The sequence below is a fragment of the Budorcas taxicolor genome, chromosome 2 (genome assembly GCF_023091745.1).
Source record: "Budorcas taxicolor isolate Tak-1 chromosome 2, Takin1.1, whole genome shotgun sequence".
NCBI classification, from domain to species: Eukaryota; Metazoa; Chordata; class Mammalia; order Artiodactyla; family Bovidae; genus Budorcas; species Budorcas taxicolor.
In genome coordinates this window covers 4,114,847-4,142,339 of record NC_068911.1, presented here as the reverse complement: position 1 = coordinate 4,142,339, position 27,493 = coordinate 4,114,847, and the positions used below count along the sequence as shown (strand labels likewise).

At 59.1% G+C, this 27,493-nt stretch overlaps 1 protein-coding gene across 1 annotated transcript; it reads left to right on the top strand.

Moving 5' to 3' along the window:
• The first annotated feature begins 531 nt into the window (after positions 1 to 531).
• FBXL18 (F-box and leucine rich repeat protein 18) lies at positions 532 to 27,493 on the top strand. Its single transcript, XM_052657313.1, has 5 exons — positions 532 to 645; positions 6,209 to 6,424; positions 10,847 to 12,384; positions 15,258 to 15,476; positions 23,313 to 27,493. Exons 1-5 carry the CDS (start codon positions 628 to 630, stop codon positions 23,467 to 23,469), a joined length of 2,148 nt encoding a protein of 715 aa, XP_052513273.1. The 5' UTR covers positions 532 to 627; the 3' UTR covers positions 23,470 to 27,493.

Sequence of the window (27,493 nt, the reverse complement as noted above, 5' to 3'; positions counted from 1 at the left end):
ATGGAGAAAAATTGCGCAGGATAAGGGCAAGTTTGGGTGTGTGTTCAAAGAGGATGGGGAGGAGGTAATTCTGTTCTCTGAGAGAGAGAGAGACAGAGAGAGAGGGAGAGAGAGTGTGTGTGTGTGATGGGGAGGAGGTAATTCTATTCTCTGTGAGAGAGACAGAGAGAGAGAGAGAGTGTGTGTGCCTGTTGATTGGCTCTCTGACTCTCTGACAGGTGGTTTCTTAACACTACAGACACCAAGAACAGCAAATGCAAAGGCCTAGAGGCAAGAGAGTGCTCAACCGGCAAGAGGGGCCCGCACAGCTGCAAAGGGGAATGCAGTGCTTAGAAGAGCTGGAGATGAGGTCGGAGAGCAGGTGCGGGCCGGCCTGGCCTCGCGGGCTCACCCCGCGCCCTAGTGGGCCCTTTCCTCTGTGCCGCATCCAACATGGCGGCCACATGGAACCCGCCCGCGGGCGAGCGGAAGTGCGTGTCGGCGGGCGCCGGAAGTGGCAGAGGGCCCCGCCCCTTACTCGGGTCTCTGTGGAGCTGCGGACGCGCCGGCTGTGAGCATCCCTGGCCAGCCAGGCGGGAGGTCCCCGGAGCTCTGGCTCCGGAGGCAGCGGCTCGGCCCGCCCTCGACATGGCCAGCTCTGGAGAGGTACGGCCGGCGCCTCTCTCCGCCCTCCTCCCTGTCCGGCGGCTTTGGCCCCGCTCGGTTCTCCCCACCCCAACTTCGGTTCCCCTGCGTCCTTTCCATTTCGTTCCCTGTCCCGCTCCATCCTGCCCGTCCCCACCTCGGTTGGCTCTGTGCTTCCCATCTGGTCCCCCAACCGCGGCCCCGGGCGGTCGTTCACACTCCGACCCTGGCTTTCGGCCTGGCTTGGTCCTTGCTATCCCGTACCTGGCCTTGGCCTCGCCGGCTCCTTCCCATCCCGTCGCTGGCCTCCCGTTGCCCCATCCGTGACCCGTCCCGCCCCGTAGGACCTCACCCTGTATCTGAAGGTGTAAGCTCTCTCAACCTTCGGTTTTCCGTACCTTTCCGAGTCCCTCATCCTGATGGGCAGACCTCTCCCCGCTCCCTGCTTTCCCAGAGTTTACAGCTCCTCTGCGCCTCCCCGGCCGTCCCTGCCCCGGGCCTTGGCTCAACTCTTGGAGCTCTGAGATGTTCCTTCTCCCTGCCCGCTTCCCATCCCATCCTCTGTCGCTGAATGTTCAGTTTCAGCCTAGCCCATTTTTCTCTGAGCCTGCTTGTCGTGTGACTTGGGGGTGAGTGGGGGGTAGTGGAGGAAAAACCACTTCACCTGGGGGCCTTATGACTTAATTCTGAGTGCTCCACAGTCTGGGTCCGACAGAGAATCCCGCCGAGTTCCTGTAATGTGCAGGGTATTTTCTCTGTAGACCAGGGAGTGGGGGTCTGGACCCTGACTAGGGCCTTCCCGTTTGCTGCTTCCTTCCTACTTTTACGTATACTTGTGTGCAGCTGTGTTTGTGGCTCTCGTCGGGGATCAGCAATCAGTGAACTTCCTGAGTCTTACCGGCTTGCTTAACTGGAGTAGATGGGGCATGGGTAAATGGAAGGTGGCTAGGGTTACTGACAGGTCTTCAAGTGAATTTGGGTCAGAGGTGGCCCCTAGGTTGAGAGGGAGGCTGTGTGCCCCCCACCCCCACCCCCAACACACACACACACACTGGTGGTAGCCTTGAAGGGCCAGAGAGTACTAGCTCCCCAGGAAGAGTCCCCGGGGGTGGACTGGCCGTGTTAGCAGATTTTGGTTAGTTGCATGTGCTTAGTGAGTGGGGGCGGGGTGGGGGCGAGGCGTGGAGGGCATCTGCTGCTGTGGTCTTATGCGGTCCTGGTGCAAAGGCCCCTCTGTTTCTTGAAGTACATGTTGGGGAGCTGCCCAGTGAAGCCTCCTGTCACATCGTGAGCATCTCTTGGCTTGAGGAGAGAGAGGAGAGTCTTGTTCTGTCCTGGATGTGGAGATAAGGTCCCTTTCTCTGTGCTGTGCTTAGTCGCTCAGGCATGTCCGACTTTTTGCGACCCCATGGACTGTGGCCCGCCTGGCTCCTCTGTCCATGGGGATTCTCCAGGCAACAGTACCGCAGTGGGTTGCCATGCTTTCCTCCGGAGGATCTTCCCAACCCAGGGATTGAACTCAGGTCTCCCGTGTTGCAGGCGGGTTCTTTACCAGCTGAGCTACCAGGGAAGCCCCTTTCTCTGGGTGGATCTTATGACTTATTGATTGAGATATAATGTGCATATCATAAAATTTATATACTTTTAAAATGTGTCTTTTTACTTTTTGGCTGCTCTGTACGGCATGTGAAATCTTAGTGCCTACACACCCTGCAATGCAAACATGGAGTCCTAACCACTGGACTGCCAGGAAAGTCCTTAAAACTGACACTTTTCACGTGTATAATGCAGTGATTTTAAAAAATGTATTCACAGGGTTGTGCCACCATCCCCACTGTCTGATTCCAGAATGAGGCGGTCTGATTTTGAGAGTCTTTGCTGGGTTTGAAATGCAGATGTCCTTCTCCTGTGCTTCTGAGGAGCTGGGCTCTGCACTTTGAATAGTTCTTCAAAAGATTCTGAAGCAGTGGTTCACTGACACCCAGTTCAGTGCCTCTTTCCATTGGGCATTAAAAGGTGATCCCTGTTCATGAGCTGTTCCTGGCTGAATGAGGAGCCAGGTAACAAGGCAGTAAAACGCACCTGATGAGGCCGGAGGGGGTGAAGAGTGGCTGGGGCAGCGGTGCAACAGCAGGGTGAGTTAAGTGTGTCTGGGGTGCTGGAAGGGCTTTCTGGGGAGGGATCCTTGGAGCTGAGGTTTCCAGAGTAGCAGTTTCCCTTCTGTGGTGTGGGCGTCATCGAGTGGAGGGAGCAGCCTTGCCAAGGCTTGGAGGTCTGGCTGCTGGGTACTGGGGGCCATTCTGGAAATTGCCAACTAGAGAAGCAAAGACTTATGAAGAGGGCAGTGGGGCTTGCCTGGCTGGTCCAGTGGCTGACTCTCTGCTCCCAAGGCAGGGCGCCCGGGTCAGGAATTAAGATCCCACACGCTGCAGCTGAGAGTTTAATACTAAATAAATAGATAAAATTTTAAGAAGGCAACGTGAGAAGCATCCTTTCAGGTCGCTTCTTTGATTAAAAAACAGCATCATAGAGTTCCACATACTTGCAAAAGAATGTTGTAGTGAACGTCCCTCTATGTACTCATCGGCCAGTTTCTAAAAAGTTCTTGGAGTGTAGCTGGTTTAAACTGTCGTGTTTTAGTATCAGGTGTACAGCAAGGCGAATCAGCTATGTGTATATGCACACTCTTTCAGGCTCTTTTCCCATGTAGGTCATTAGAGAGTGGTGAGTAGAGTTCCCTGTGCTTCGTCGCCCAGCTTCAATAGTTAACACAGGACTGGTCTTGGTTCGTCTCTGACCCTCGCAGCCCCTCCTTGCCCCTTGGGTTATTTAGAGCACATCCCAGACACCTCCTCAGTTGATCTCTGAACCCTGCGATTTCGTTGGGTGCCTGACTATAAACACTCAGACAGTGAACATCCTAGGAGGGGATTTTTTTACGGGGCTAGTACCTAGGTTTCAGCTTAATTTGGCTTAACTTTTAAAAAAATTGTGAAATATTACACATTCTGAAAAAGAACGTAACACAGTTTATCGAATAAACTTTTTGAGCCCCCACTTTTGAAATGGTTTTCAGCGTGTCGTCCGGTGCTAGCCGGCTGGTTTCCAAGTGTGCCTGATAAGGATCACCTGGCCCTGAGCAGGGATTTCCGGACACCCCAGGAAGCCCCTGGCTGGACCCTACCGGAAGCCCCTGCGGCCCTCTTCCGGTGGTGGAGGGTGGGGCGGTCTCGGGCTCAGCCAATCAGGCCCTGTCTTGCGTATCCTTGCCCTCTGACCTCGGATTACTTACCTGACCTTTTTTTAAAAGATGGAGTATGGGATTGCCTCAGTTTCCCGTGCTGAGAACACATTCTCCGGAGAGGCAGAGGGAAGCGGGAACGGGTGTATTTGGGTGTGCGTGGATGTGGGCCTTGTGCGGCCCACGTTTTTATTTGGCGAATGAAGAAGCGAGAGGCCTCCTGTCTTCCTCCTGGTGAGGCCGCCTGTGTGCTGTTGCCTCCGCAGAGCCTTTCCTGGGGGCTGAGGGGTGCCTCGGCTCCAGGGAGAAGACTGTACTGGTGCAAACCCTGCAGGACTGGGCCTCCTCCCAGCATGGGCCTTCGGGAGACCAGGGGGAACCGATCTGCCCTGCTGCCTGCGCAGCTCCTCATACAGGCCCGCCGCCCCGAAAGCCCGTGCCTGGGGTGGAGCGCGGGACGCCGGCCTCGGGGCAGCCCTGGGGGCGCAGCACGTGGAGAACGCGATCCCGCAGCGTGTGCTGGGACTGGGCGGAGGAAACCGCTGCTCAACTCCTGCTTTGTTGTGTGTGTTTTGTGGGTTTTTTTAAATGTAATTTCTGGGTGGGAGCCTAACTGCGGAAATTATATGATGCTGGCGTTCCTGAGAGAGTTTTCCTCCGGTGTTCTCTTTGCTTTGATAAATCTGCGAACCGCGGGGGGAGGTCAGAAGGGGTTAGCCTTGAGTTACTCGGCGGAATTGAGGCCCAGCCCTTCCCTCTTGTCCCCCAGAAGCCCGGCACACCGAGCTCGCCTGATAATGACCACCGCTGGTTCCACCCGCCCTCGCTCTCGGGAGACGGAGTCCCTCGGTCTAGGGTGGGGTCTGGGAATCTGATTTTTAACAGATGTGCCTGGGCGATCCCAGATAATTGGACCTGGAAAATTTCTCAGGAAAGTAACGTATGGTTCGAAAGACTGGACCCAGAATACAGCGACCCAGGGCAGCTTGTGGACTTGGGCCTGATGGCCGCCTGCTGCCCTGGTAAAGGTGGGAGGAAGGAAAGAGGGAAGAGAAGGCAAATCTGGCTGCCGCCTCTCAGGAGGACGGGAAAGTGGGAGGGGCCGGTGCTGGTCGCTTGGACGTGCAAACGTTTCCTGCCCTGGCGAGGGCTTGCTTGGCTTGATGTAGAGGCCAGAGAGGCTCGCAGTCAGAGCTCCCAGGAATCCCCTGGTGTCTGCATGGGGTGCGCAGAGGGGCCCTTCCTCCCGGACTTAACGGTTGCCATGGCAGCAGCACGGCTTTCCAAGCCTTGACGCTTCCATCCTTGGCAAGTATTACCAGCGAAGAAGCAGGCTGGAGAAGGTGCTGGTAGACGGAATCACTGGGCAAGCCGGTAGAAATAGTTCTGGGTACTACACTGGGAATGTCACAGGCGCCCCCGTCAGGTCGGTTTAGAGGCAAGAGGGTCCCTTCCAGCAGTGTTGGAAAGATACAGGGATGCCTCTCTCCCACCCCCCTCAGTGGGCTCTTAGAGAATCCCAGTTCCGGTGGCCTTGATTCAGGGGTTTCCTGTTACACTAACAGAGGCCTAGTCCCTCTCCCTCTTGGTTGTACAAGGCACTGATCAATAAGATGGGAAGCCCATATTTGGACAGAAACTCTTGTTGATGTTTGCAAAAAGAAAATGAAACGGTAAGACGTGTGGACATCTTACTGGAAATAGCAACAAGGGTTTCTAACCAGAAGTGGAGAGAAGCTGTGCTGCCTCCGTTGTTTTTTTATGAATCTTTAAGATTTTAAAATGGCATTGGTCTGGTTGGTGCTGCTTAATTATGAGGTCTTCATCATTTCTTCTCTCCTTTTACTCGTCCTTAACAACGCTGAGAGGTACCCATCTGGCACTGTTCTAAGAAGCTGATACACAGTAACTCCTTAACCTATCACAGTGATCCTGAGGGGTGAAGGCCAGGTGTCATTATTTCTGGATGGAATTCACCTGCCCAAGGGTTTTAAGACTGACACTCTGGGCTAAGGAGGAGAAACGGCAGCTTTCACAACGACAGCCTCGGCTGATGGTCGTGAGTTGAGTTGGAAACCTGCCAGACTTGGCTGAGGAACTTAGGTAGGAAGAAAAATATCTCTTAAATTAAAAAAAAAAATTGAAATTTCACTTCGACTCTGTTATGTTTGAAGAGATCCTGGTGTGTGATTCGAAAGGGGGCTTTTGGAGAATGTTGGGGGCTCTCGCTCTGTAGTTAAGAGTTTTGGTAACAGCTCCTCCCCATGGAGCACGGTGAGGACTTCCCTTGGCTGAGGGCCGCCCTTGGGGATCCCATGGAAATTTGGTGCCCCTTATTTTCAGGACACGTGCGATGACAGTGACGCGCCCCCCGCGGCAGCCCCGGTGGCAGACAGCACCCACCTGCTGGGCTTCTCCGACGAGATCCTCCTGCACATCCTGAGCCACGTGCCCAGCACGGACCTGGTTCTGAACGTCCGGCACACCTGCCGGAAGCTCGCAGCGCTGTGCTTGGACAAGAGCCTCACCCACACGGTGCTGCTGCAGAAGGACTATGAGGTGAGGGGCCCAGAGGTGGCGCCTGGCGCGGGGGCAGAGGTGGGGGCAACCGAGGCGCCCCGCTGAGGCCTGGGGTGCCTGCAGGGATGACGAAAGCTGGGCCCAGGGACTCTCCGGTGATCCAGCGGTCGGGACTCCACCTTCCAGTGCAGGGGTGGATGCGGGTTTGGTCCCTGGTGGGGGAGCTGAGAGCCCTGCCTGCCTTGCAGCGAAAGAACCAGAACATAAACAACCAGGGCAATATTGTAACACATGCGGGAAAGACTTTTCCAAGGTGAAAAGCCTGGGGCCTAAAAGTATGGGTGTTAGCCACCTGGGCCAGGGTGTAGGCGAGGTGGGTGTTGTTCTGGGAGGGTCTTAGGTCCTGGCACCAGGCTAGGAGGGAGACCGATTTCCAGGTTGAGAGTTACCCAGGAGTGGGTTTGCAGACCCATGAAAGGCCCTCCTGTGAAGTTGAGCGCAGTCAGAGGCGCCACCTCGGCCCAGCGGCCGCAGCCGGGAGTTCAGGTTGCCTGCATCCTCACCAGCGCTTGATGCTGTTCGTCTCTCTGGTGGTGGCCATTCTGATGCACGGGAGCTGGTATCTCACTGAGGATTTCACTTGGTTTCCCCAGTGAAGGACGCTGGCACTTCTCCTTTCATCAGGTGCAAGGGCCATTTGTGCATCGTCTCGGAAGTGTCTGCACACGGCTCTTGCCCACTCGCTATTGTCTGTTTCTTAGTGAGTTTTGGGAGTTTAGTGTGTGCTCCGGCGCGAGTCCTTGGTCAGATGTATTGTGGCTGTTTCCTCACAGTCTATGGCTTGCCCTTTCAGTTTATGAGCAGTGTCTTTTGAGGAGTGTAAATATTTCATTTTTGTTGTTATTCGGTCACTAAGTTGTGTCCTGCCTCTTTGGAATCGCACAGTTTGCAGCACACCAGGCTTCTCTGTCCTTCACTATCTCCTGGAGTTTGCTTAAACGCATGTCCGTTGAATCGGTGAGGCCGGTCTTTTGAAGAGTGTAAGTTTTTTACTTTGCTGATGTCCAGTTGAATTTTTGAGCTCCTGCTTTTTGTATTCTGTTGAAAAAATCTTTGTGAGACCTGAGGTCGTGAAGATTTCCTCCTGCTGTCTTCTTTGCTCTTTTTATCTAACTTTATATGACTTTCAGGTGTACATGGTAATGGTTTGCTGTTTGTGTGCACTGGGGAATGATCATGTCGAAGTAACAGTTGTTACCTTCAGTTCAGTTCAGTTCAGTCGCTCAGTCGTGTCCGACTCTTTGCGACGCCATGAACCGCAGCAGGCCAGGCCTCCCTGTCCATCACCATCTCCCGGAGTTCACTCAGACTCGCGTTCATCGAGTCAGTGATGCCATCCAGCCATCTCATCCTGGGTCGTCCCCTTCTCCTCCTGCCCCCAATCCCTCCCAGCATCAGAGTCTTTTCCAATGAGTCAACTCTTCGCATGAGGTGGGCAAAGTACTGGAGCTTCAGCTTTAGCATCATTCCTTCCAAAGAAATCCCAGGGTTGATCTCCTTTAGAATGGACTGGTTGGATCTCCTTGCAGTCCAAGGGACTCTCAAGAGTCTTCTCCAACACCACAGTTCAAAAGCATCAATTCTTCAGCGCTCAGCCTTCTTCACAGTCCAACTCTCACATCCATACATGACCACAGGAAAAACCATAGCCTTGACTAGTCGGACCTTTGTTGGCAAAGTAATGTCTCTGCTTTTGAATATGCTGTCTAGGTTTTCTTCCAAGGAGTAAGCATCTTTTAATTTCATGGCTGCAGTCACCATCTGCAGTGATTTTGGAGCCCCCCAAAATAAAGTCTGACACTGTTTCCCTTTTTTCCCCATCTATTTCCCATGCAGTGATGGGACCGGATGCCATGATCTTCGTTTTCTGAATGTTGAGCTTTAAGCCAACTTTTTCACTCTCCACTTTCACTTTCATCAAGAGGCTTTTTAGCTCCTCTTCACTTTCTGCCATAAGGGTGGTGTCATCTGCATATCTGAGGTTATTGATATTTCTCCCGGCAATCTGGAGTCCAGCTTGTGTTTCTTCCAGTCCAGCGTTTCTCCTGATGTACTCTGCATAGAAGTTAAACAAGCAGGGTGACAATATACAGCCTTGACGTACTCCTTTTCCTATTTGGAACCAGTCTGTTGTTTCATGTCCAGTTCTAACTGTTGCTTCCTGACTTGCATACAGATTTCTCAAGAGGCAGGTCAGGTGGTCTGGTATTCCCATCTCTTTCAGAATTTTCCACAGTTTATTGTGATCCACACAGTCAAAGGCTTTGGCACAGTCAATAAAGCAGAAACGGATGCTTTTCTGGAACGCCCTTGCTTTCTCCATGGTCCAGCGGATGTTGGAGGTCTAACTTTTTTTCTCGTGAGGAGGACTTTGAAGGTCTTCTCTTGCAGCGTTCGCATGTGCAGCATGCCTGCACCTTTGTGATGAGAATGTGGGTTATCAGCTGTAGTCCCTGTGCTCTGCCTCACATCCCCAGGACTTCGTTTATAACTGGAAGTTTGTGCCTTCTGATTATCCTCTCCCTCCAAATCACCAATCTGTTCGCTGTATCTATGAGCTTGGTTTTAAAACTTCCTCTCTAGTTGTCTGACACTATTATATCAGTTTCAGGTGTACAACATAATGATTTGATATTTTTATAGATTACACACCATAGAAAGTTACTATAACATTATTGACTGTATTCCTATACCGTATGAGTTTTTTTTTTAGTTCCGCATATAAGTGAGACCTTATGGTGTCTGTCTTTCTCTTCCTTCGTTCACTTAGTGTAATTACTTAGCTCACTTAGGGTAACGCCCGTAAGGGCCGTCCGTGGTGTTGCAGATGGCAAGGCTTTCTTCATCTTCTCTTTTTTATGAGAGGAGTGCCACACTGTGTGTGTCTCAGTCACACCTTCTTTTTCCGCCCGTCTGCTGATGGACGCTTAAGTTGTTGCCATGCCTTGGCTGTTGTCAGTAACACTGCTGTGAGCCTGGGGGTGCAGAGGACCTTTTCGAGTTAGTGTTCTTGCTTTCTTGGGGTAATTAGCCACAAGTGGACTTGCTAGATCATTTGGTAGTTCTATTTTTAATTTTTTGAGAAGCCTCCATGCTGTTTTCCCTAGTGGTTGCATCAATTTACATTCCCACTAACGGTGTCCAAGGGTTCCCTTTTTACCGCATCTAGGTCAGTGCTTGTTATTTTGGTCTTCTTGATGATGGCCATTCTGACAGGTGTGAGGAGGTTTTTTAAATTTTAATTTTTATTTATATTTTTTGGCCGCGGGATGCAGCACGCAGAGTCTTAGTTCCCTGAGTAGGGGTCGCTGCCTGCACTGGGGTCTCAGCTACTGGACCACCAGGGAAGGCCTTATCTGGCGTGTTTAGAATGTGTCTTTCACCTGGGCGGTTCCAGGTGTGGAGATCGCTGTAGAGACGCAATCGTGTGCACGAGCCTCACACACACAGACGCTCGATGCCGTGTTGTCTGAAGGCCTTGGTGGTCGCTGGGTGGGCTGGGTGTACTGTGGCTCCCTGACCGTCCAGGCCAGGTTTTTGAGGAACGTGTAACCATGTGAACGTGCACGTGATGTAAAAGAAAGCAAGAGCCAAAGCCTGCTTTCCGGACACGATTCTACTGTGTGATTTGAAAGAAACCCACATAACATGAAACTTCTCTTCCTAACCATTTTAAGCATACCATTCCGTTAGCCCTAAGTACATTCACAGGGTTATGCAACCGTCTTCACTCTTTCTGAAAGTCTTTTTAATCGTCTTAAACAGAAGTATTGGAACTCTTAGGCAATAACCCCGTTCCCCTTTCCCAGGCCTCTGGCGACCTCTGTTCAGCTCGCTCTCTCTGGTCTTGCCTTTTCTGGGTCTCTCACCTCAGTGGGATCAGACAGAAGGTGGCCTTTATGACGGGCCTCCTGGAGCATCCCGCCCTCAGGCCTTGCCCCATGCTGTCGCAGCAGCCCGGCTTCTTCATTCCTCGCTGCGCCGAGCAGAGTCGCACCACGTGGACAGACCCCACTGCCTTATCTGCTCAGCGGTCAATGGACAGCTTGGCTTGTGGCCAGTTTTTCGATTCTCGTGAACGGTGCTGCCGTGAGCCAGGGTCTGCTGGCGTCGGTCCAAGCCCCTGCTTTCAGTCCTCTCGTGTGCACACCTGACCGTGGACTTGTGGGTCACGGGGTGACTCTGGCTTTTCAGGGGATCCACCAGACATCTCCCTGGGGGCTGCCCCACTTTCGCCTCCCGCCTGGCTGGGGCTCTGACAGCTGGCGGGAGGTGAGTGTGTGGGGAGGAACGAGGCGGCTCCCTGACGGTCGCAGGGGAGGGTGTGCGCTGTGGGGGGCGAGGGTGGAGGCGATGCTGGTGCCTTCAGCAGCTCTGTCCCCCTCTCCCCGCCGTCCGCAGGCCAGCGAGGACAAGGTGAAGCGGCTGGTGAAGGAGATCGGCCGGGACGTGCAGCAGCTCAGCATGGCCGGCTGCTACTGGCTGTCGGGCGCCACGGTGGAGCATGTGGCGCGCTGCCGCGGCCTGGTGCGCGTCAACCTGTCGGGCTGCCCCCTGACCTCCCTGCGCCTCTCCAAGGTGCTGTCGGCCCTGCCACACCTGCGCTCCCTGGCCATCGACGTGAGCCCCGGCTTCGACGCCAGCCAGCTGAGCGGCGAATGCAAGGCGACGCTGAGCCGCGTGCGGGAGCTCAAGCAGACGCTGTACACGCCCTCGTACGGCGTGGTGCCCTGCTGCACCAGCCTCGAGAAGCTGCTGCTGTATTTCGAGATCCTGGACCGCACGCGGGAGGGCGCCGTGCTCTCGGGCCAGCTCATGGTGGGCCAGAGCAACGTGCCGCACTACCAGCACCTGCGCGTCTTCTACGCCCGCCTGGCCCCCGGCTACATCAACCAGGAGGTGGTACGCCTCTACCTGGCCGTGCTCAGCGACCGCACGCCCGAGAACCTCCACGCCTTCCTCATCTCCGTGCCCGGCAGCTTTGCCGAGAGTGGGGCCACCCGGAACCTGCTGGAGTCCATGGCCCGCAACGTGGCGCTGGACGCCCTGCAGCTGCCCAAGTCCTGGCTCAACGGCTCGGCCCTCCTGCAGCACATGAAGTTCAGCAGCCCCTTCTACTTCAGCTTCAGCCGCTGTGCACTGTCCGGCGGCCACCTCCTGCAGCGCGTCATCGACGGCGGCAGGGACCTGCGGAGCCTGGCAGGCCTGAACCTCAGCGGCTGCGCGCACTGCCTGGCACCTGACTGCCTGCTCCGCAAGGCAGAGGACGACATCGACCCCGCCATCCTAGAAGCGCTGGTGGCGGCCTGCCCCAACCTACGGCACCTCAACCTCTCAGCCGCGCACCACCACAGCCCCGAGGGCCCCGGCCAGCACCTGTGCCAGCTGCTGGCTCGGCTGCCCCGCCTGCGCTCCCTGTCGCTGCCCGTCTGCGCTGTGGCCGACTCCCCGCCACGGGCCGACCGCGCGCCTGTCCCGCCCGCCATGCGTGCGGTGCCCCGCGGCTTCGGCAAGAAGGTCCGCATCGGCGTGCCATCCGTCCCCTTCCCTGGGCCGGCAGGCCCCCAGCCGTCCTCGGTGTTCTGGTCGTTGCTGAAGAACGTGCCCTTTCTGGACCGCCTCGAGCTGATCGGCTCCAACTTCTCATCTGCCATGCCGCGCAATGAGCCTGCCATCCGCAACTCCCTGCCCCCCTGCAGCCGGGCGCAGAGCGTCGGGGACGCGGAGGTGGCTGCCATCGGCCAGCTGGCCTTCCTGAGGCACCTGACGCTGGCCCAGCTGCCCAGCATCCTGACGGGCTCGGGGCTGGTGAGCATCGGCCTGCAGTGCCAGCAGCTCCAGTCGCTCTCGCTGGCCCACCTGGGCTTGATGGGCAAGGTGGTCTACATGTCCGGCCTCTCGGACATGCTGAAGCACTGCAAGCGGCTGAAGGACCTCAGGTGAGGGGGCCCGGCCGCCCCTCCATGGCCCCTGCGGGCCCTTCCGCGGCCTCCAGGGCACAGAGGGGAGTGTGGAGTGCAGCCTTGAGTTCGGCGAGCGTTTGCATTCCTGCCGCGTGCCTGCTGAGACAGAGGGCACAGGCCTGAGAGTCTCGAGGGCTGGGGGCTTGACCAGGGTCTGACAGTGTGTAGTGGGGAGTGTGTAGGCGTGGGCTGGAGCGACAGCGGTTGGTGGCATCCCGGCAGAGCACACAGGAGGCTGTGCTCCTGAGCCCAGGCTGGGACATCGCCCTTGTCGTTGGCTGTTTGAATGCCTGTGTCCCAGAGGCTCAGGCGCTGGTCAGAGAGGGGCCCAAGAGGTGGGCAGACAGTGGGGGGAGTCTGAGCCCCTGCCTGTGCCCACAGAGCCTCACGGAGCAAGCTGTGGAGGCCAGATCCTTACTGGGCGGAAGGGTGAGGGATGACGGGCGGGGCACCCACACACTCTGCCCCAGGGCACAGCCAGTCATGGCAAGTGCCCCTTCCTCCTCCTCTGCCCTGGTGCCTGGCCGCAGACACTGCCGGTCACTTGCACTGAGCTTGGCTGGCCCTCCAGTGCTGGCCGCCCACAGGTGGAGTGGATGGGCTCCCCACACCCGCCACACCTGCGGTGAACACCTGTGGTGGGCGTCTTTGGGGACGGACCTGGGGGTGGCGGGCGCATTAAGGGAAGAGAAGAGCGTTGAGAAGTCTGTGTGGCCTGCGCACTGTCCTCTGCTGCTTGAGCAGTGAGATCCCCAGTGGGAAGCGAGGCCCCACGTCGCCACCTAGTGACCGCGGCGCCGCAGCGTGTCCGTCGCGGGCTGGCGGCATGGCCATCCTGCAGGCGGCCGGGGCTGGGCTGGGGGGTGACTGCAGCCCAGCAGTGCTGGGCCAGGGCTTGTCTCCCCTGCCCCAGGGGGCTTCCTTCCTGCCGGACCCAGAGAGAACGTGAGGTCTTTCAGAATCACGCGCAGAGGGACCCCTGTTCCCCACGGTTTTAGGAGCTTAGGACTTCTACCTACATGTGATTAAAGCCCCCAGCTCCCTGCTGCGTTTCATTTCAGGGCCTGGTGGCTCCCGTTTGGGATGGCTCTGAACAGACATCCCGTCACCTCAGACCTGGTTTTAAAATCCCTTCCCCATCCTGTGCCTTGTCTGTGTCCCTGGGCATCAGGAGGCTGAGTGCGGGCCCTCAGGCTCTCGTTTGGGGAGGGGGAAGACAGCCCCTTCCCCATTTCTGCCTCGCCCAGGGCGTCGCTGCATTCAGAGCGCTCAGGCTCTCCTGATGCCTGGAGGCTTTCTGCTCCCAGCAGAGACCCACTGCCTCTGAGAGGAGCGGGCTCAGGGGTTCTTGCTGCTTGTCCTGGAAGCCTCTCCTTTGATGACGAGAGCCCCCGGCTGCAGACCAGCTTCTCGGGGGCTGCCCAGGAAGTCACTCTCAGTTTACTGGGCAAGACGGGCCTTTCGGGGTTCCCTGTGGGTCTCACATGTTGATAGAGGCCTTGCCAGCCTCCCAGGCTCACCAAGAGTGTCTGCGTCTGTCCCAGGTGTTACACCACGTTTATGCAGGGGGTGGTTTGTGCAGTGCCTGGGCCTTGGCGGTGGGGACGGCTGGACCCAGAGGGCCCAGGATTGTGGCACCCCAGGTGTGGCGGTGTCCCCACAGTGCAGGCCTGGCCTGGCCGAGGGCTGTCCTGTGCCTTCCTCCCAGCCCTCGTGCTAACAGGGAGGGTGAGGGCCCACAACGGCCTGCACAAAGGCCATCAGAGGCCTGGGTGGCTGGTTGAGAGGGAGCCTTGCCTGGTGCCCACTCGCCGCCCTTTAAAATGTTCTCCTGGCGGTCATAGGGGTCAGACGTAGCTCCCTGAGCTGCGGTTTCCTACAGATGTGCCCGAATCTCCATCACCCCGTGAAGCCCTCCTCCTTGCCTGCCGCAGCGCCTGTGCGCCCTCTGCCCGCGCTGGGCGGACGTCTCTGGCCGGCCTCTCCCTCTTGTGTCGCCATCCTTGAAGTGGCTTGGGCCAGGTGACCGTGGACTCCCCCAACAGTCAGCGAGTTGTCAAAGCTCAGGTGACAGCCACGCATGCCTGAGAAGTACCGCTGGGGCCTGGTGCTGATCCCCAGGGATGACCCTCATTAACAGTTTTCCTTGTGGGAAGCTTTCAGGTGGACTGGATCCACGCTGACGTCTGTCTGTGAGGCCGTCTAGGTCTTCCTGTGTGATTTACCAGGAAACGCTCTTAAGCTCTGCTTGTGCCCCAGCTCCCTGCCCCGGGCTTCTCTCCCAGTGTGCTGGGGCTGCCCTGACAAACAACCACCACCTGGGTCACCCAAGACAAAGGGTCATCCTCTCACAGTCAGGAGGCCGGAAGCCCCAGGTCAAGGTGGGTGGGAGCCTGTGCCAGGCCTGCCCTTCAGCCTCTGGCGGCTGCGGGCGGTGTGAGCATTCTTGGGGCCGTGGGCACGTCCCTGCAGTGCACCCCGGCTGCCACAGAGCACCTCCGTGTGCTGTCTCCTGGCCTCTGAGGGGCCGGCCATCGGACCAGCTCCTGCCCTAGTCCTGCGAGCCTCATCGTAAGTCATTTGTGTCTGCAAAGACCCTGCTTCCAAACAAGGGCCCTCTCCCCCACAGCCCACGCAGGTCCCGAGGGGTGGGGCTGCAGCACGTCTTCCGGGTGCCCGGTGCAGCCGGCCCCCGCGCCCCTCCCCATCCTCCCGGCTCTCAGGCACTCTGAGAAGGCAGTGCAGCCCGCAGAGTGAGCCTGCTGGGCCTGTGGGCCCCCGGACAGGAGCCCCACTCCACACACATCCATCGCCCGCCGTCTCACGCCGCGTGTCCTGTCTCCCCGCAGGTTGGAGCAGCCCTACTTCAGCGCCAACGCCCAGTTCTTCCAGGCGCTGAGCCAGTGCTCCGCGCTGCAGCGCCTCTGCCTGGTGTCGCGCAGCGGGACGCTGCAGCCCGAGGCTGTGCTGGCCTTCATGGCGCGCTGCCTGCGCGTGGTGGTATGCCACCTGTTCACCGGCGAATCGCTCACCACCTGCCGCAGCCTGCAGCAGGCCCTCCTCCGCAGGTGAGTGCGCGGGCCCTCGCAGGCGGCAGGACTCTCCTCCTCCTCGTCTTCCGGCTTCTCAGGAGTTCCCCGGGGGACAGCTGAGAAGAGCCCGGAACCCACACGGTGCCACCGTCACCCTGCAGCCTTAGGCTCCGGGTGTTGTTTCCCCCTCGTCGTTTTTCTGCACGGGTTCGCTTCAGAGCCCCTGTCATGCCTGATGGGCTGTCTTCTGGAGAGCTCTGGGCCAGCTGGTTGCCTGGGGAGGCTGCTTCCAGCCCAACCTCACACGAGGGCCTCTGCCCTCTTCTTTCCTGGGAGCCTCCACCTCGAGCCGCGGAGGCCTGGCTCTGTCCCCGTGCTGTTTGCGGACTGGTGCTCTTCCCGCCCTCCCAACCCCGCTCCCCAGTGTGCAGTTTCCTAGAAGTGATGGGCGTGTCCAGGAGTGGCCTGGCTGTGTGCTCTCCTACATGGCCATCCCAAGCCTAAGCTCCCCTGTGGGTGGGAGAGCCCCTGGCCCACAGCCTCGCCCATGTGAGACGCCGCCAGCCTCTCCCGGGGCTCCTGGACGAGCGTGTCCTCGCACCGTGAGTCCACGTGGTGTTTCCGGGGAGCATCGTTTCCGTGCCCGTTGCCGGGTCGCAGCTCCTCGTTGGTGGTCGATCTCCTCATTCCTGGTGGGCCCTACTGCGGGGCTCTTTCAGGGAGGGGCAGTGCTTGGGGCCAGTGAGCCCACAGTGCAGCCGCCGTGCCATCGCCTGTTGTGGGCCCACCTCTCTGCTACTGGCTTTCCCTGCCATCCGTGTTCACTGTGGATTCAGGTTACGGCTGTGGGTCCAACAACCTCCCCTACTGACCCTCCTACGCCCTAAGCTTCCTCTTAAACCTGCCACTTGTCCTGGCCCCCGGTCCGAGAACGGCAGGCAGCAAAGCCTTTTGGTTGGTGTATAAAACTCAGCTTCGTGGGCTTTGAATGACAGCTGCAGGGAATCTCTGGGGCACCTGCCAGACATGAACCTGACCCCTGCGTGCGCAGAAAGTTCAGAGACTCCTGTAAATGCTGCTGCTGTGGGTGTCAACCTGGGCACATGGCAGCTGCCTTTGGCCAAGTGTGTGTGTGCTGTCGGTCTAGCAGGAAATGGTGAACTTGGCTTTGCCTGCAATTTGTAGGGAAGCAGTTAAGCGATGTCTGCAGGGTCCACTCCGGTGGCACACTCCAAATCCTGTGACCTCTCACCTATGTGCTCCGGAAGCTCTCTGTGGTGCTCCGGAAGCTCTCTGTGGCACTCCAGAAGTTCTGGTCCCTGGAGTCCTCTGCGAGGGCCAACTATGTCAGGTGCAGAGATCCTTCTGGGGTTTCTAAGCCTTCCAGTGCACACTGGAGAAGTCAGGGTTGGGGGTGGCATCTAAGTCTCAAGAGAGGTTGACTGCAGTTGCCTCTGGCGGCTGTGCGCCTGCCAGCCAGGCCTGGTGAAGCCCTTCCCGATGCTAAAGAGTTTTCTTTTTTCAGTAAGTGTGCTAAGTCACTTGAGTCGTGTCCGACTGTGTGTGACCCTAGGGACTATAGCCTGCCAGGCTCCTCTGTCCATGGGGTTCTCCAGGCAAGAATACTGGAGTGGGTTCCATGCCTTCCTCCAGGGGATCTTTCCAACCCAGAGAAGATGGTATTTTTAAAAGATCTGTAAATACGCGTAACCTGAAGTTTACGGCTTTGACTGTTTCACGGTGTGCGGTTAGCGGGACTGAGCACACTCACAAAGGGAGCCGCGTCCCGCTTTTACTTCTGTGGGCTGTGCAGACGTCTTCTCAATCTCCAGCCTTCCATGTCTCTGCACTTCGTTCAGATTTAGAAGCAGCAAGTGTTTGAGGGGCTGTAGGCAAGGGTGGAGAGCTCACAAGATTCTGCCTCCTTGTGGGTCTGTGTGTCCCCCTTGCCCATCCGGGCCTTTGCAGAAGGTGTGCAGTGTTTACACACCAGGCTGTGTCCTTCCCTAGCGGGTCCTGGAGTTTGACAACCGCTCCAGCAGGAACGTATATCGGCCCCCAAGACTGGAGTGTGGACTTGGAGCAGCCCTTCCCGGGGAGGGGAGTCTGCCCCGAGCGGGTCCCCAGGGGCATGAAGCGCTTAGGCCCTCTGGAGAGGGAACGTGGTGCCACGGTAGTGCCCCTGGCAGCCGTCGAGTGTAGCCCGGGGGTCCCAGCCCCCCTCTCCCAGATCTCCATGTCCTGCGGATGGGGAAACGTGACGGAGGAGGCCAGGCTGGGCACAGAGTTACAGACGCGCCATCAGCCAGGAGGTCTCCGGAGTCATAGGGCTCAGGCCGCCCCACCACACGGTCCTTGTGGGGTCGCCGGTCCTTGCAGTTTGCTGTCGCCTTTCTCAGGAGAAATCCTAGCAAGAGTTTTCTCCTCCCTGATGTTCATGATCTTTCTAAAAACTGAGACTGTGGATCAAGCTGTTTTCAAGTGGAAGCTCCCCTTGGCTCCCCCAGCCAGAGTGGCCAGCAGTTCTAGGATGGAGTTGTATGTGGTTTTGTGCTGATTTTGTTGAGTTAACGCTCCATCAGGGGAGTCTCTGTGTGTTGTTAAATCTGCACACGTTCCCTTTTAATGCCGTTTGCTGTCCATCACAGAATGTTGTGGTGGCTCTGGCCTGGCCTTCACAGCTGATTCTGCACTCGTGACGCCCTCTTCTCTCAGCCTGCACCTGGGAGCCTGGAGAACAGCCGGGTGTTGTGGGGGGGCACTCCCCACTCACCATTGTGTCTCTGCCCTCGGTGTCCGGGCCTGAGGTCGACGTTGGCGGGGTAGACTTCTTGGCCGCAGGCTGGGGCCGTGGCGCGGACCCGCTGAGCGGCTGAGGTGCCCGGAGCCCTGTGCGTGCTGGAGCGTGGCCCCCCCGTGGGCTCCTCCTGCCATGTCCTGCCTCTGTGGTTCCCGCCGCCCCAGAGCCCTGTGAGCTGTGCGCCCCGAGCCCCAGCACAAGTGGGGAGACCGAGGCTCTGAGAGGCGGTGGAGGTGTAGCGGGACCCGCGCTGGAAGGACGCATCTGTGTTCCCACAAAGCCTCTACTGCAGGGCATGGGGTCCCGGCTGCGCTTCTGCGAGGCGCCCAGCAGGTGGTGCCTTGGCTCAGGGTGATGGCGCCGGCTTCAGACATCACAGCAGGACACATTCCACCCGGAATCATGACCAGGAGGGGCTTGTCGCCACCTTTTCTCATGCGGTTCCCTGCCTCAAGCTCAGAGGATGACTGAAGCACCTGCCCGCTCACCTGCATGCCTCTGAGATCCAGCGGTTACGATTCCAGGCTTTCCCTGCCGTGGCTGGGGTTCCATCCCTCATCGGGGCACCAAGATCCCACAAACCACCCGGTACAGCCAAAACAACAAAATAAGGCAAAACAAAACAGAAAATCATGTATGGAACGTGACCTGCCGGCCCTGTTACAGGCAGAGACCTGAGTGTCCTGGCCTCCTGCCTCCACAGCCGAGGGGACGGGCCCAACACAACCTTCACACCAGGCAGATGGCCGAGGGCGCGGGACAGACAAAGGACCCAGCCTCCCCTGTGAGAAAGGCCGGAAGAGCCCTGCTTCTGGAAAGTGCGGGGCGGGCCATGGTCCGCTCTGGTACAGGTGGTGGTGACCTCCTGGAGGGGGGTGGCTGCAGTCTCATGTGGGCACTGGTCACACGGGGCCACACGGCCCCTGGAGCACGTTGGTGCAACCCTTTCCACCCCTTCAGGCAAAGCCCACTCATGTTAGTGGAGGGAGGGGACCACCTGTCACCGGAGGCGGGTGGGCCAGCTCTGTGGAGGCTGAACGCACAGCCTTGACCCAGCCAAGCTCCAGGCTCCCGTCCTGCAGCTGGGCCTGAGGCAGGATTTACACCGAGCTCTTCCTGGTGGCGGCAGCGCTGTTTGTTTTTAACAGAAGACGGAACACAACCCAAGAGCACATCAGTAGGACTTGCTGTTTAGTCCGTCATTCATGCTTGACTCATTTGCGACTCCATGGACTGTGGCCCTCCAGCTTCTCCGTCCATGGGATTTCCAGGCAAGAACCCTGGAGTGGGTTGCCGTTTTCCTTCCCCAGGGGATCTTCCCGACCCAGGGGTTGAACACACGTCTCCTGCATTGCAGGTGGACTCTTTACCACTGAGCCACGTGGGAAGCCCCCCATTTGTAGGAGGGCTGGAAAGTAAATTATGACACATCCAGCCAATGTAATGAAACGCAGCCTATAAGAGACTTGGGGTCACCAGGGGAAGCTTTCCGTGTGTCTCAAAAGCAGGGGCGTACCCTGTTTCTCTCTGGCGCCTCTCGGAGATGTTTCTTGAAGGCTATGAGAAGTCTGCGGTGTTGGTCCTGGAGGTGTCTTTGTTGGGGGGAAGGGGCGATGCCCCAGGGACACCCCAAACCAGCTGCTCTGTGTTCCGCTTCACCCCAGCCCGCCTCCTTCAGGCCTTGCTGGTGAAAGAGCCTCACATCGAGTTACAGCTCCAGGGGCCTAAGCCCATGGGGTTTACAATCCTGTTATTCCACGTGGGTGGGGGACCTGTGAGCCCTGACAGGGAGGGCCTCTCCCTGCCTGCTCCTCTGCACGAAGGCGGATCCAGGCTGCCCCAAGGGGCCCTGGGGGTCCCTGCAGGCTTGGCGGGGAGCTCGGAGGGCACGCCCCGCACACCCGCCTGGAGCACGTCTTGAGTTCTGGGAAGCTTTAGTAACTGTTTTACTCTTGGCCACCGCCCACCTCCTTGCTTCTTGAAAATCCCTGTTACAGTGAGAGGAGCTTTTATAAAAGGTCTTATGATTTTGGCTTTTCTATAACACTTTTATCTGGGTGGGGCGGGGGGCCGAGGCTGCCAACTTTCATTTCTTTTCTAGTTTCTCAGGCCAAGAAGCAAGCCAGCGCTGTTGCCAGCCCAAGGCCTCACCCAGCCCCTCCTGGAGCCCTTCCAGCTCCGAGGTACCTGCAGGGCCAAGCATGGAGACCGAGGTCCCTGGGGCCCCCTCGTGCACTCGTGGACCTCGGGCTCAGAGCTGCCTGCTCAGAACGCCCCTCTCTGTCCGCTGGGCCGTGGCCGGGCCTGAGGTCCCGGGGCTGTGGCTGCCCTGTCAAGTCCTTTGTCGGTGGCGAGCTTGGGGCTCAGCCTCCCGGACAGCCGCCCCCTGATGTCAGCCACAGGCAGACGCACCGCGGGCCACCCCTCCTCGTCCCCCCGCCCCCGATCGCTCTACGGCCACGTCCCCTTGGCTCTTTGCTGTGGCGTCCGAGTCCTCCATGGGCCCGTCTTTTGACATGTCGACGTGTTTGTGCCCTCGGACCCAATGGCCCTGTTTCTGGAATTTATCCTGAGGAAACAACTCAACTGTGTGAAACGAGGCTTACCAATATGGTCATGGGAAGGGGTCCTTAAACCGTGTCCCCTGGGGAAGTGGCCCGCTGGCCGGGACGGAACCATGGAGAAGGTGGTCCCCGGCCCGGGTGCTTTATTGCTTTGGGCGCAGGTTGGACACAGCCCCAAGGACTGAAGGAAATTCACCAAACCCGACTCACGTTGTCTGCGTCCTGAGACATCAGCCAGGCCGTGTCCAGGAGGAACGCGCTCAGCACAGCTGGAGAGGGTGCGTTGGTGCCGCGGGAGGGGCTGGCAGAGCTGCCGGGGGCTGGGGGCCCTGTGCTCACCTTACACTTTGGCATGTTTTCTCTCTGAACACAACAATGGTTTTAAGACAAGCAAAAGCTTGTCTGCTCCCTGGAGGCTCGGAGAAGGCATTTGGGGCAGCTGAGCTTCTCAAGTACCCAGACGCCCCTTGGAAATCCCCTGGTGTGTGTGTAGAAAGTTTTCTTCGGCGTGGCTCCTCCCTTCCGGCCGCTGCGAGTGGCAGAGAGTCAGTCTAGTTGAACCTTCTGAAGCTCTGTATCTTGTTGGTGCCCTTGGGCCCCCCAGGAGGGGCGGCATCCAGGGCGGCTTTTCCTCTCGCCATCTAGAGCTTTTGTTGCCCCTTGTGGGGGCCAGGTGGCCGAGCTCACAGATGCCAGGTTCAGAGTGTGTGTGGACTGAGTGCGGGCTCCAGACATCCTGCCTCTTTCTACCCTAGATGAGATCCAGGCTAGCTGTGTGAGGGGAGGCAGGGGCTTCCCCGCCTCTGCTGCCCAGGATGGTGTGGGGGTTGCTGAGGGCGGAGCCGGGCATGGGGGGCCGGTGCCCCGGTGGGGCTGCCCGGGAGGACACGCCCACCATGCCTGGAGGTGAGCCCATCAGCCTGGCAGGCCTGGCTTTTGTCCTTGCAACCTGAGGCTGCATGCAGCCGTGGGTCTTTTCGTCTCGTGGTGCGATTCGCCCTGGTCAGGGGAGCGGCCCTCAGAGGCAGCCTCCCCTGCTGTGGCTCATCTGTCTCATTCTGAACATGGGGGACAGCAAGGAGTTTAATTTTCTTTCCTTGTATCGATTACTCCAGTCTCAAGCCACACTTGAACTGTACACACAAACGTTACAACCCATGTGCATGTAACCCTGCAAAGCCCGTGGATTGATGGCCCTCCATACGAGCCCCACCAAGAGCCTGTCTCCTTGCCCCGGGAAGGGAGAGGGAGCCCCAGCCCCACCCTCGGAGGAGCGCTGGCTCTGCCTGCTGTTGCCCCTCGTCCGTGTTTTGTCCAGGCTTCTCGCTGCGTGGGGACGGTGAGACTCCAGCTGGGAGGGCGTGTGGGCTCCTTGGTCTGGGAGGTGCCTTTCAGAGGTATGAGGGCAGCTGAGCACCCCCGCCAGCCCCTGCTCTGTCAAGGTCGGGGCCGACCTGGGTGCTGACCCCAGAGAAAGTCTTGGGAAGGATGTCGGTTTACTTGGGGCAGGAGTCTTAGGTCAGGGCTGCTCGGAAGGGGCAGCTGCATTCCGGGCTCCGGTGAGAAGTTAATCCCCTTTGGCATTTGACAGCGGCTCCATAAGAGCCTCAGGGAGGCAGGTGGGCAGGCAGGCGTCGTGTACGCACGTCCCACACCTGAGAGTATTTTGTTTCAAGTCAAGTAGATCGCACAGCAGGCTTGCAGGTGAGGACTTGCCCACGAGGCTCATGGTCACAGACGCTCCCGCCAGGAGCAGAACGCGATGCTCAGAACCAGGAGGCATTTCCTCGGCGTCTTTATTGCCACAACATCAGGTTTTATGAATGCCTTTCTGGCGTTCAGTTTGCACATGCCGTAAATCCAGTGCAGTGCTGCTGGGGGGCGGGGCTTGGCTGGGGGAATCTGGGACCACGGTTTCCTCATTCCTTGCAGCAGGCGTGGGCTGGGGGTTGGCCTGGCTTTAGCTTTGGCAAATCGTGTGGCCACCTTCTTGCCCCTCGCCCTTCATGATAACATGGGATGGAAGTTCCTCCCATGACCAGAGGCACCTTGGCTTCCGGGTGGGAAGGGGGCGGTCACCTCGCTGGCCAGGGGCTGCGGGGAGGTGACCTGTAGTGAAGTGACATCTTGTCAGCTCCAGCGCCGTGCCTGGCCCGGCAGATGCTCCTTGTAAACTGTCCCCCCCTCCACGGGGTGGAGCCTGGCGCCTGAGGGTGCGCGAGGTGGAAGGCTGGTCTGATGTGCTGGCAGAGGTCGGGGCTAACGGCAGGCGCTGGGGTGAGTCCTCCCAGCAGAGTGACGGCGTCACCTGACTTGGCAGTCGGTGTCCTTCTGGGTGGTCTGTGTGTGCATGGGGTTGGCCGCCTGGCCCCCGCCGAGTCCTGCCTGTGCGACCTCAGTGCTGCGGCTCCCTGGTGTCACCTTCAGGGACACCCCCCACCCCGCCGCCGCCCCGTGGGGACATGGCCTGTCTGCGCGCGGCCCGCTAACGGCTTGCCTCTGGTTCAGTTTCCAGGCGGAGCGGCCGGCGCTGAACGTCGTCGTCTTCCCCCTGCTCCACGAGGGCCTGACCGATGTGATCCGGGACGTACCCATGGTGCACCTGGATGAGGTCACCTTGTTTAAAAGCAGAGTGGCCGAGGAGCCCCCCAACCTGTGGTGGTGATGGGAGTGGGCGCCCAGCCGCAGCCACGGACCCAGCACGGCCTGGACGGGCGCGTGGCCTCCCCCTCAGCCACGGCTACTACCCCTGCCCGCGCCCAGGCCTGCACCCCCGGGGTCCCGGGGGAAGGAAGCCACTTCCCGGCGCCCGCCCGGCCCCTGAGCGCTTCCTTGTGAGGACTCCGCCTCAGCGCCCTTTGGCTGAGATGGGGAGGAGGGAGGCGAGGGTGGCTGGCCCGTGACCTGGGGGCCCGGCTGGGGTGCTTCCCGGGGTGCGGACTCGCTGGAGCCAGGTCCCCAGAGCCCCGCGTGGCCCCAGTGCCCCTGCCCAGGAGTGTCCCTTGACTCCGTGCTGCTGGTCGGCGGCCTCCAGGCTCTGGGGAGGGGCAGAGGGGAGCTCCAGGTGTATGGCTGCAATTTGGGGCTCCCTTCTTCCTGTTAACCCGATTTCGTCTCCGGTTCCTTTCCAGCCAGACGACATCAGGCAGGTTGGGGCCAGTGGTGGGGGGCTGGGCGTCCCTGGCTGCACGCGGTCACGGCCGGCTTTAGAAGCTGCAGGTCCCTGATTCTGTGGAAATGTAGGCAGACCTGCTTCGTTAGAAAAACTTGAAATATTAGAGCCTAGAAAGGACATGTGAGGCTGGAAAGACAACCCCATTACCCCGTTTCAGAGAGCTGTATTTAGCACTTTAAAAAATGGCACCGCAGCTATTCCCAAAATGGGGGGCAGCCTCCCCGTGTCCCAGCCTCACACCCTGGGGTCACCAGGAGCCTCTGCCTTGTCACCGCGAGACTCTCCTCCAGAGCCATCACCCGCATGGTTGGTGGGCTTCCGAGGGTGCCGGTCGGGGTCCCTGCACCCAGAGTCTTGCCCCAACACCCCTGGTGACACTCCTGGAGATGTCCTGGGAAGGCTGGGTGGCGTCAGGGGGCTTTCCAGCGGGGGTTCCTGAGTCTCCAGAGAGGCTGCCTCCCCCCACTCTGGGCTGTGCGTCCTCCCCAGGGCCCGGGGCTGCCTGCCCCGACTCTGGGCTGCGCATGCAGAGTCCGCCAGGCCCGCCTCGCCGCCGCCCCACCTTGGCTGCTGTCTGCGCCGAGGCCCAGCCTCACTGGCTTCCTGGTCTGTTGCACACGCTGGCTGCCCCCATTGGCGTCGCCCGTCCTGTCGTTCGCCTGTCAAAGGGACCTGGACCCTGAGCCCACCTTCGCCTGCCCTTCCCGGGGTCCTCCCCCCACCAGGCCCAGGGGATCAGGAGGCCCTTCGGAGGGCAGAAGCGTGCCTAGGGTCAGGGTCCCGGAGGCACACAGGCCCCCAGCGCTCTGGTCAGTCCTAAGTGCCGTCCGTCTGGCAGCCTCCTGCCCCGCGGCCCTGGGCCTGCTCTTGCCTCCCTGCACTGGGCAGACCGTGTGTTTGCACGTGGAGCTGGGCTCCTCCCCTGCCCCATGGCTTTCCTGCCGTGGGTGCCGTTGTCTCCTCTGGAGCGTGGGGTGCCCCCTTCCCTCCCCAGGTGCCGCTGACAGTTTTTTGCCTCCTGCCTGGAGGGACCGGCGTGCCAGCTGCTCCAGGGAAACGCCCCACGGTAGGGCCCTCACCCCACGGGCCTGGCTGGCTCCTCTCGCGTCCTCGCAGGTTGCAGGCCACGCTGCCCTGGGCCCCGGAGAGACAGGGCCACACGCTGTGGACGAGGGTCTGAGAGGTGGTGGGATCCCCCCATCCATTTCTGGGCATTTCTGTCGGATGCACCTAGAGACCACCTGAGGGCCGTCAGGAAGGTGGTGTGGGGACCGACTGACCGCTTCCCTCACAGCAGGGCTGTGGCCAGTTTCAGCCTGACCAGCCGGGGGACTCAGCCCAGGATGGGGGCAGGAGACCCCCGGGGCCCTGGTACTCATGTCTTTTCATCCAGAGCAGCTGGGCTCAGGCCAGAGACGGACCTTCCCACTGAGACCCTCCCTGCAGGCGGCCATGGTTCTCATGAGCAAGCGCTTTCAACCAGCAGCCTCGTCTATGCCAGCCAGTAGGGCTAGGAGGGGCCGTTCATGGGACGTGAGCTGCCTTGGAAAGCAGCCCCCTAAGAGGGGGCTTGTGTTTTTAGTGTCCCCCGACCACCCTTTACTTAGAGCAAGCATTTCCCCTGCTCCTGCAGCCGGGACAGGACTCACCAGATGTCAATAATGTGCTTATTTTCACTAAGTGCTATTTTGGCACCGTTGTTAATTGCAATTTATATTCTGCAGCATTTTATGCTGGGAGAAGAACCCACCCTGATGATCCCCAATTGGCAGAACTAGGCTGTTAAGTGGCGGACCATATGCTGCCTGCAGAGAGGGGCCTGGTCAGCACTGGGGCCTGCGCGTGCACACGCGCGTGTGCATGTACATCTGTGTGCCTGCACGTGTGAGTGTAGTCTGCCATGTAAGGGTTCTGTTTCTGGTGTGCACATGATTGTGGGAGCACACATGTCTGCATGGTGTGTGTGCGTGGTGTGTGTGTGAGACAGACACCGGGGAGCGGGGAATGAGGGAGGAGGGGACCCGGACGTTTCTCTGTTAACAAGAGACCCTAGCTGGCCTCCCGAAGCCGCCCCTCTGCAGAGGCTCTGCCCCTGGACCCAGAGGCCCCACCCTAGACCTAGAGGTCCTGCCTGCTCCTGGGGCTGGGCTCTGCTAAGTCAGTGCCTCCAGGCAGCCCAGCCAGCGGCCTGAAGGTACTCCTGGTCCCGGAGGCTTGTCGGCTGCCTTTTGAGGACCTGGGAAGACAGGTCCGAGGGTCCCTTCTCCGCCAGCTCTCCAAGGGCTTCTCTGCTCGGGCCTGGGGCCAAGGCACCCTCTTCCAGCGGCTCTGCAAGGCTGGGTGTTCAAGGATGCTCCCTTGACCCCCCGCCCCCCCCCCACCCTGAGGCGGGATCCGGGGCCCCAGGGGCAGAAGTTTGGCAGAGGCCTAGCCTGGGGAAGCAGGGCCGGGGTGCCCGGGTCTCTGCTGGCTGAAGGGCCTGAACCCAGCGGGCACAACCTCGTTGCCCCGGTGATTTCCTGGTGCATGGCCAGGATGGTGGCGGGTCCCAGTGCATAACCCGCCCAGCAGGGGACCTGCCGGGATGGGTCCTCCCTCCAGTCCTCCTCTGAGCAGCACCGCTCAGCCTTCTGCTTCCTCTCAGCCTCCCTGTTCCGTTAAGATTTGAATAGTGCTGAGACCTTGGAAAAAGAAGGGAGATTGGTGGGTGAGGATACTGGAGTGTGGCCCCTGCTGAGGGAGACGTGGATGCCGACACCTGTGGTCCTCGTGGCCTTGGCCTTGGGCCCCCTCCCCACTGACCAGAGAGGGCTGGGGAAGCCCCTCCCTGTGCGGAGGGGCTCAGGGCGCAGGATTCTGATGAGCAGTGTCTCTGGTCTGCAGGGTGTGATGAACAAACACCCACAGAAACTCACACAACCCCAGGTCCCACACAGGCTGACCAGCATCGTCTAAATTACTTTGCGAAGTTTTTTCAAAAAACACTGAAGTATGAGGTCTTGCATTAATAGCACAGGGTTGGGGCACCAGCTGTACCAGACTCCAGGCCAGCAGTACCCAGAGGCTGCCCTGCTTTGCCCACTGGGGGGCCGAGGGGGTCTGAGCAGTGGGGGCGGGCAGAGGGCTGTGTGCAGGCGCGTGCTTTTGCCCGTGTGCCATGCCACGTGACACCCCACGGCCGTCGGTTGCCTCCAGCCGGTTCCTGGCCGCCACTTGGGCTACTGCCCGCCCACCCACCTGCCCATCTGACCACTGCCTGTCCCTCCGGCCAGAGAGTCCCGCTCAGCACAGGATCAGTCATGAGGGAGTGGGGCGGGCGGGGGGGTGGGGTGCCAGGCTGTCCCGCGGCATTTGTGTATGTGACCAGGTGCTAAGTGACCGAATTCGCGTCACCTGCCTTTCGATGACAGACCTCTTTGTCCTTTGGTGAAGCTGCTCCTGAATTTTGTGTTCCAACTTACATTTCGAATGGGTATTTTCATGTAAATTTGTGGCATGTTAAAAGTTTCAAATA

Excerpts from the sequence above, each read along its gene's own strand:
- FBXL18 (XM_052657313.1), top strand. Across the intron at positions 12,385-15,257 it reads AAGCGGCTGAAGGACCTCAG|GTTGGAGCAGCCCTACTTCA; the intron begins GTGAGGGGGCCC and ends GTCTCCCCGCAG. Across the intron at positions 15,477-23,312 it reads CAGCAGGCCCTCCTCCGCAG|TTTCCAGGCGGAGCGGCCGG; the intron begins GTGAGTGCGCGG and ends CCTCTGGTTCAG.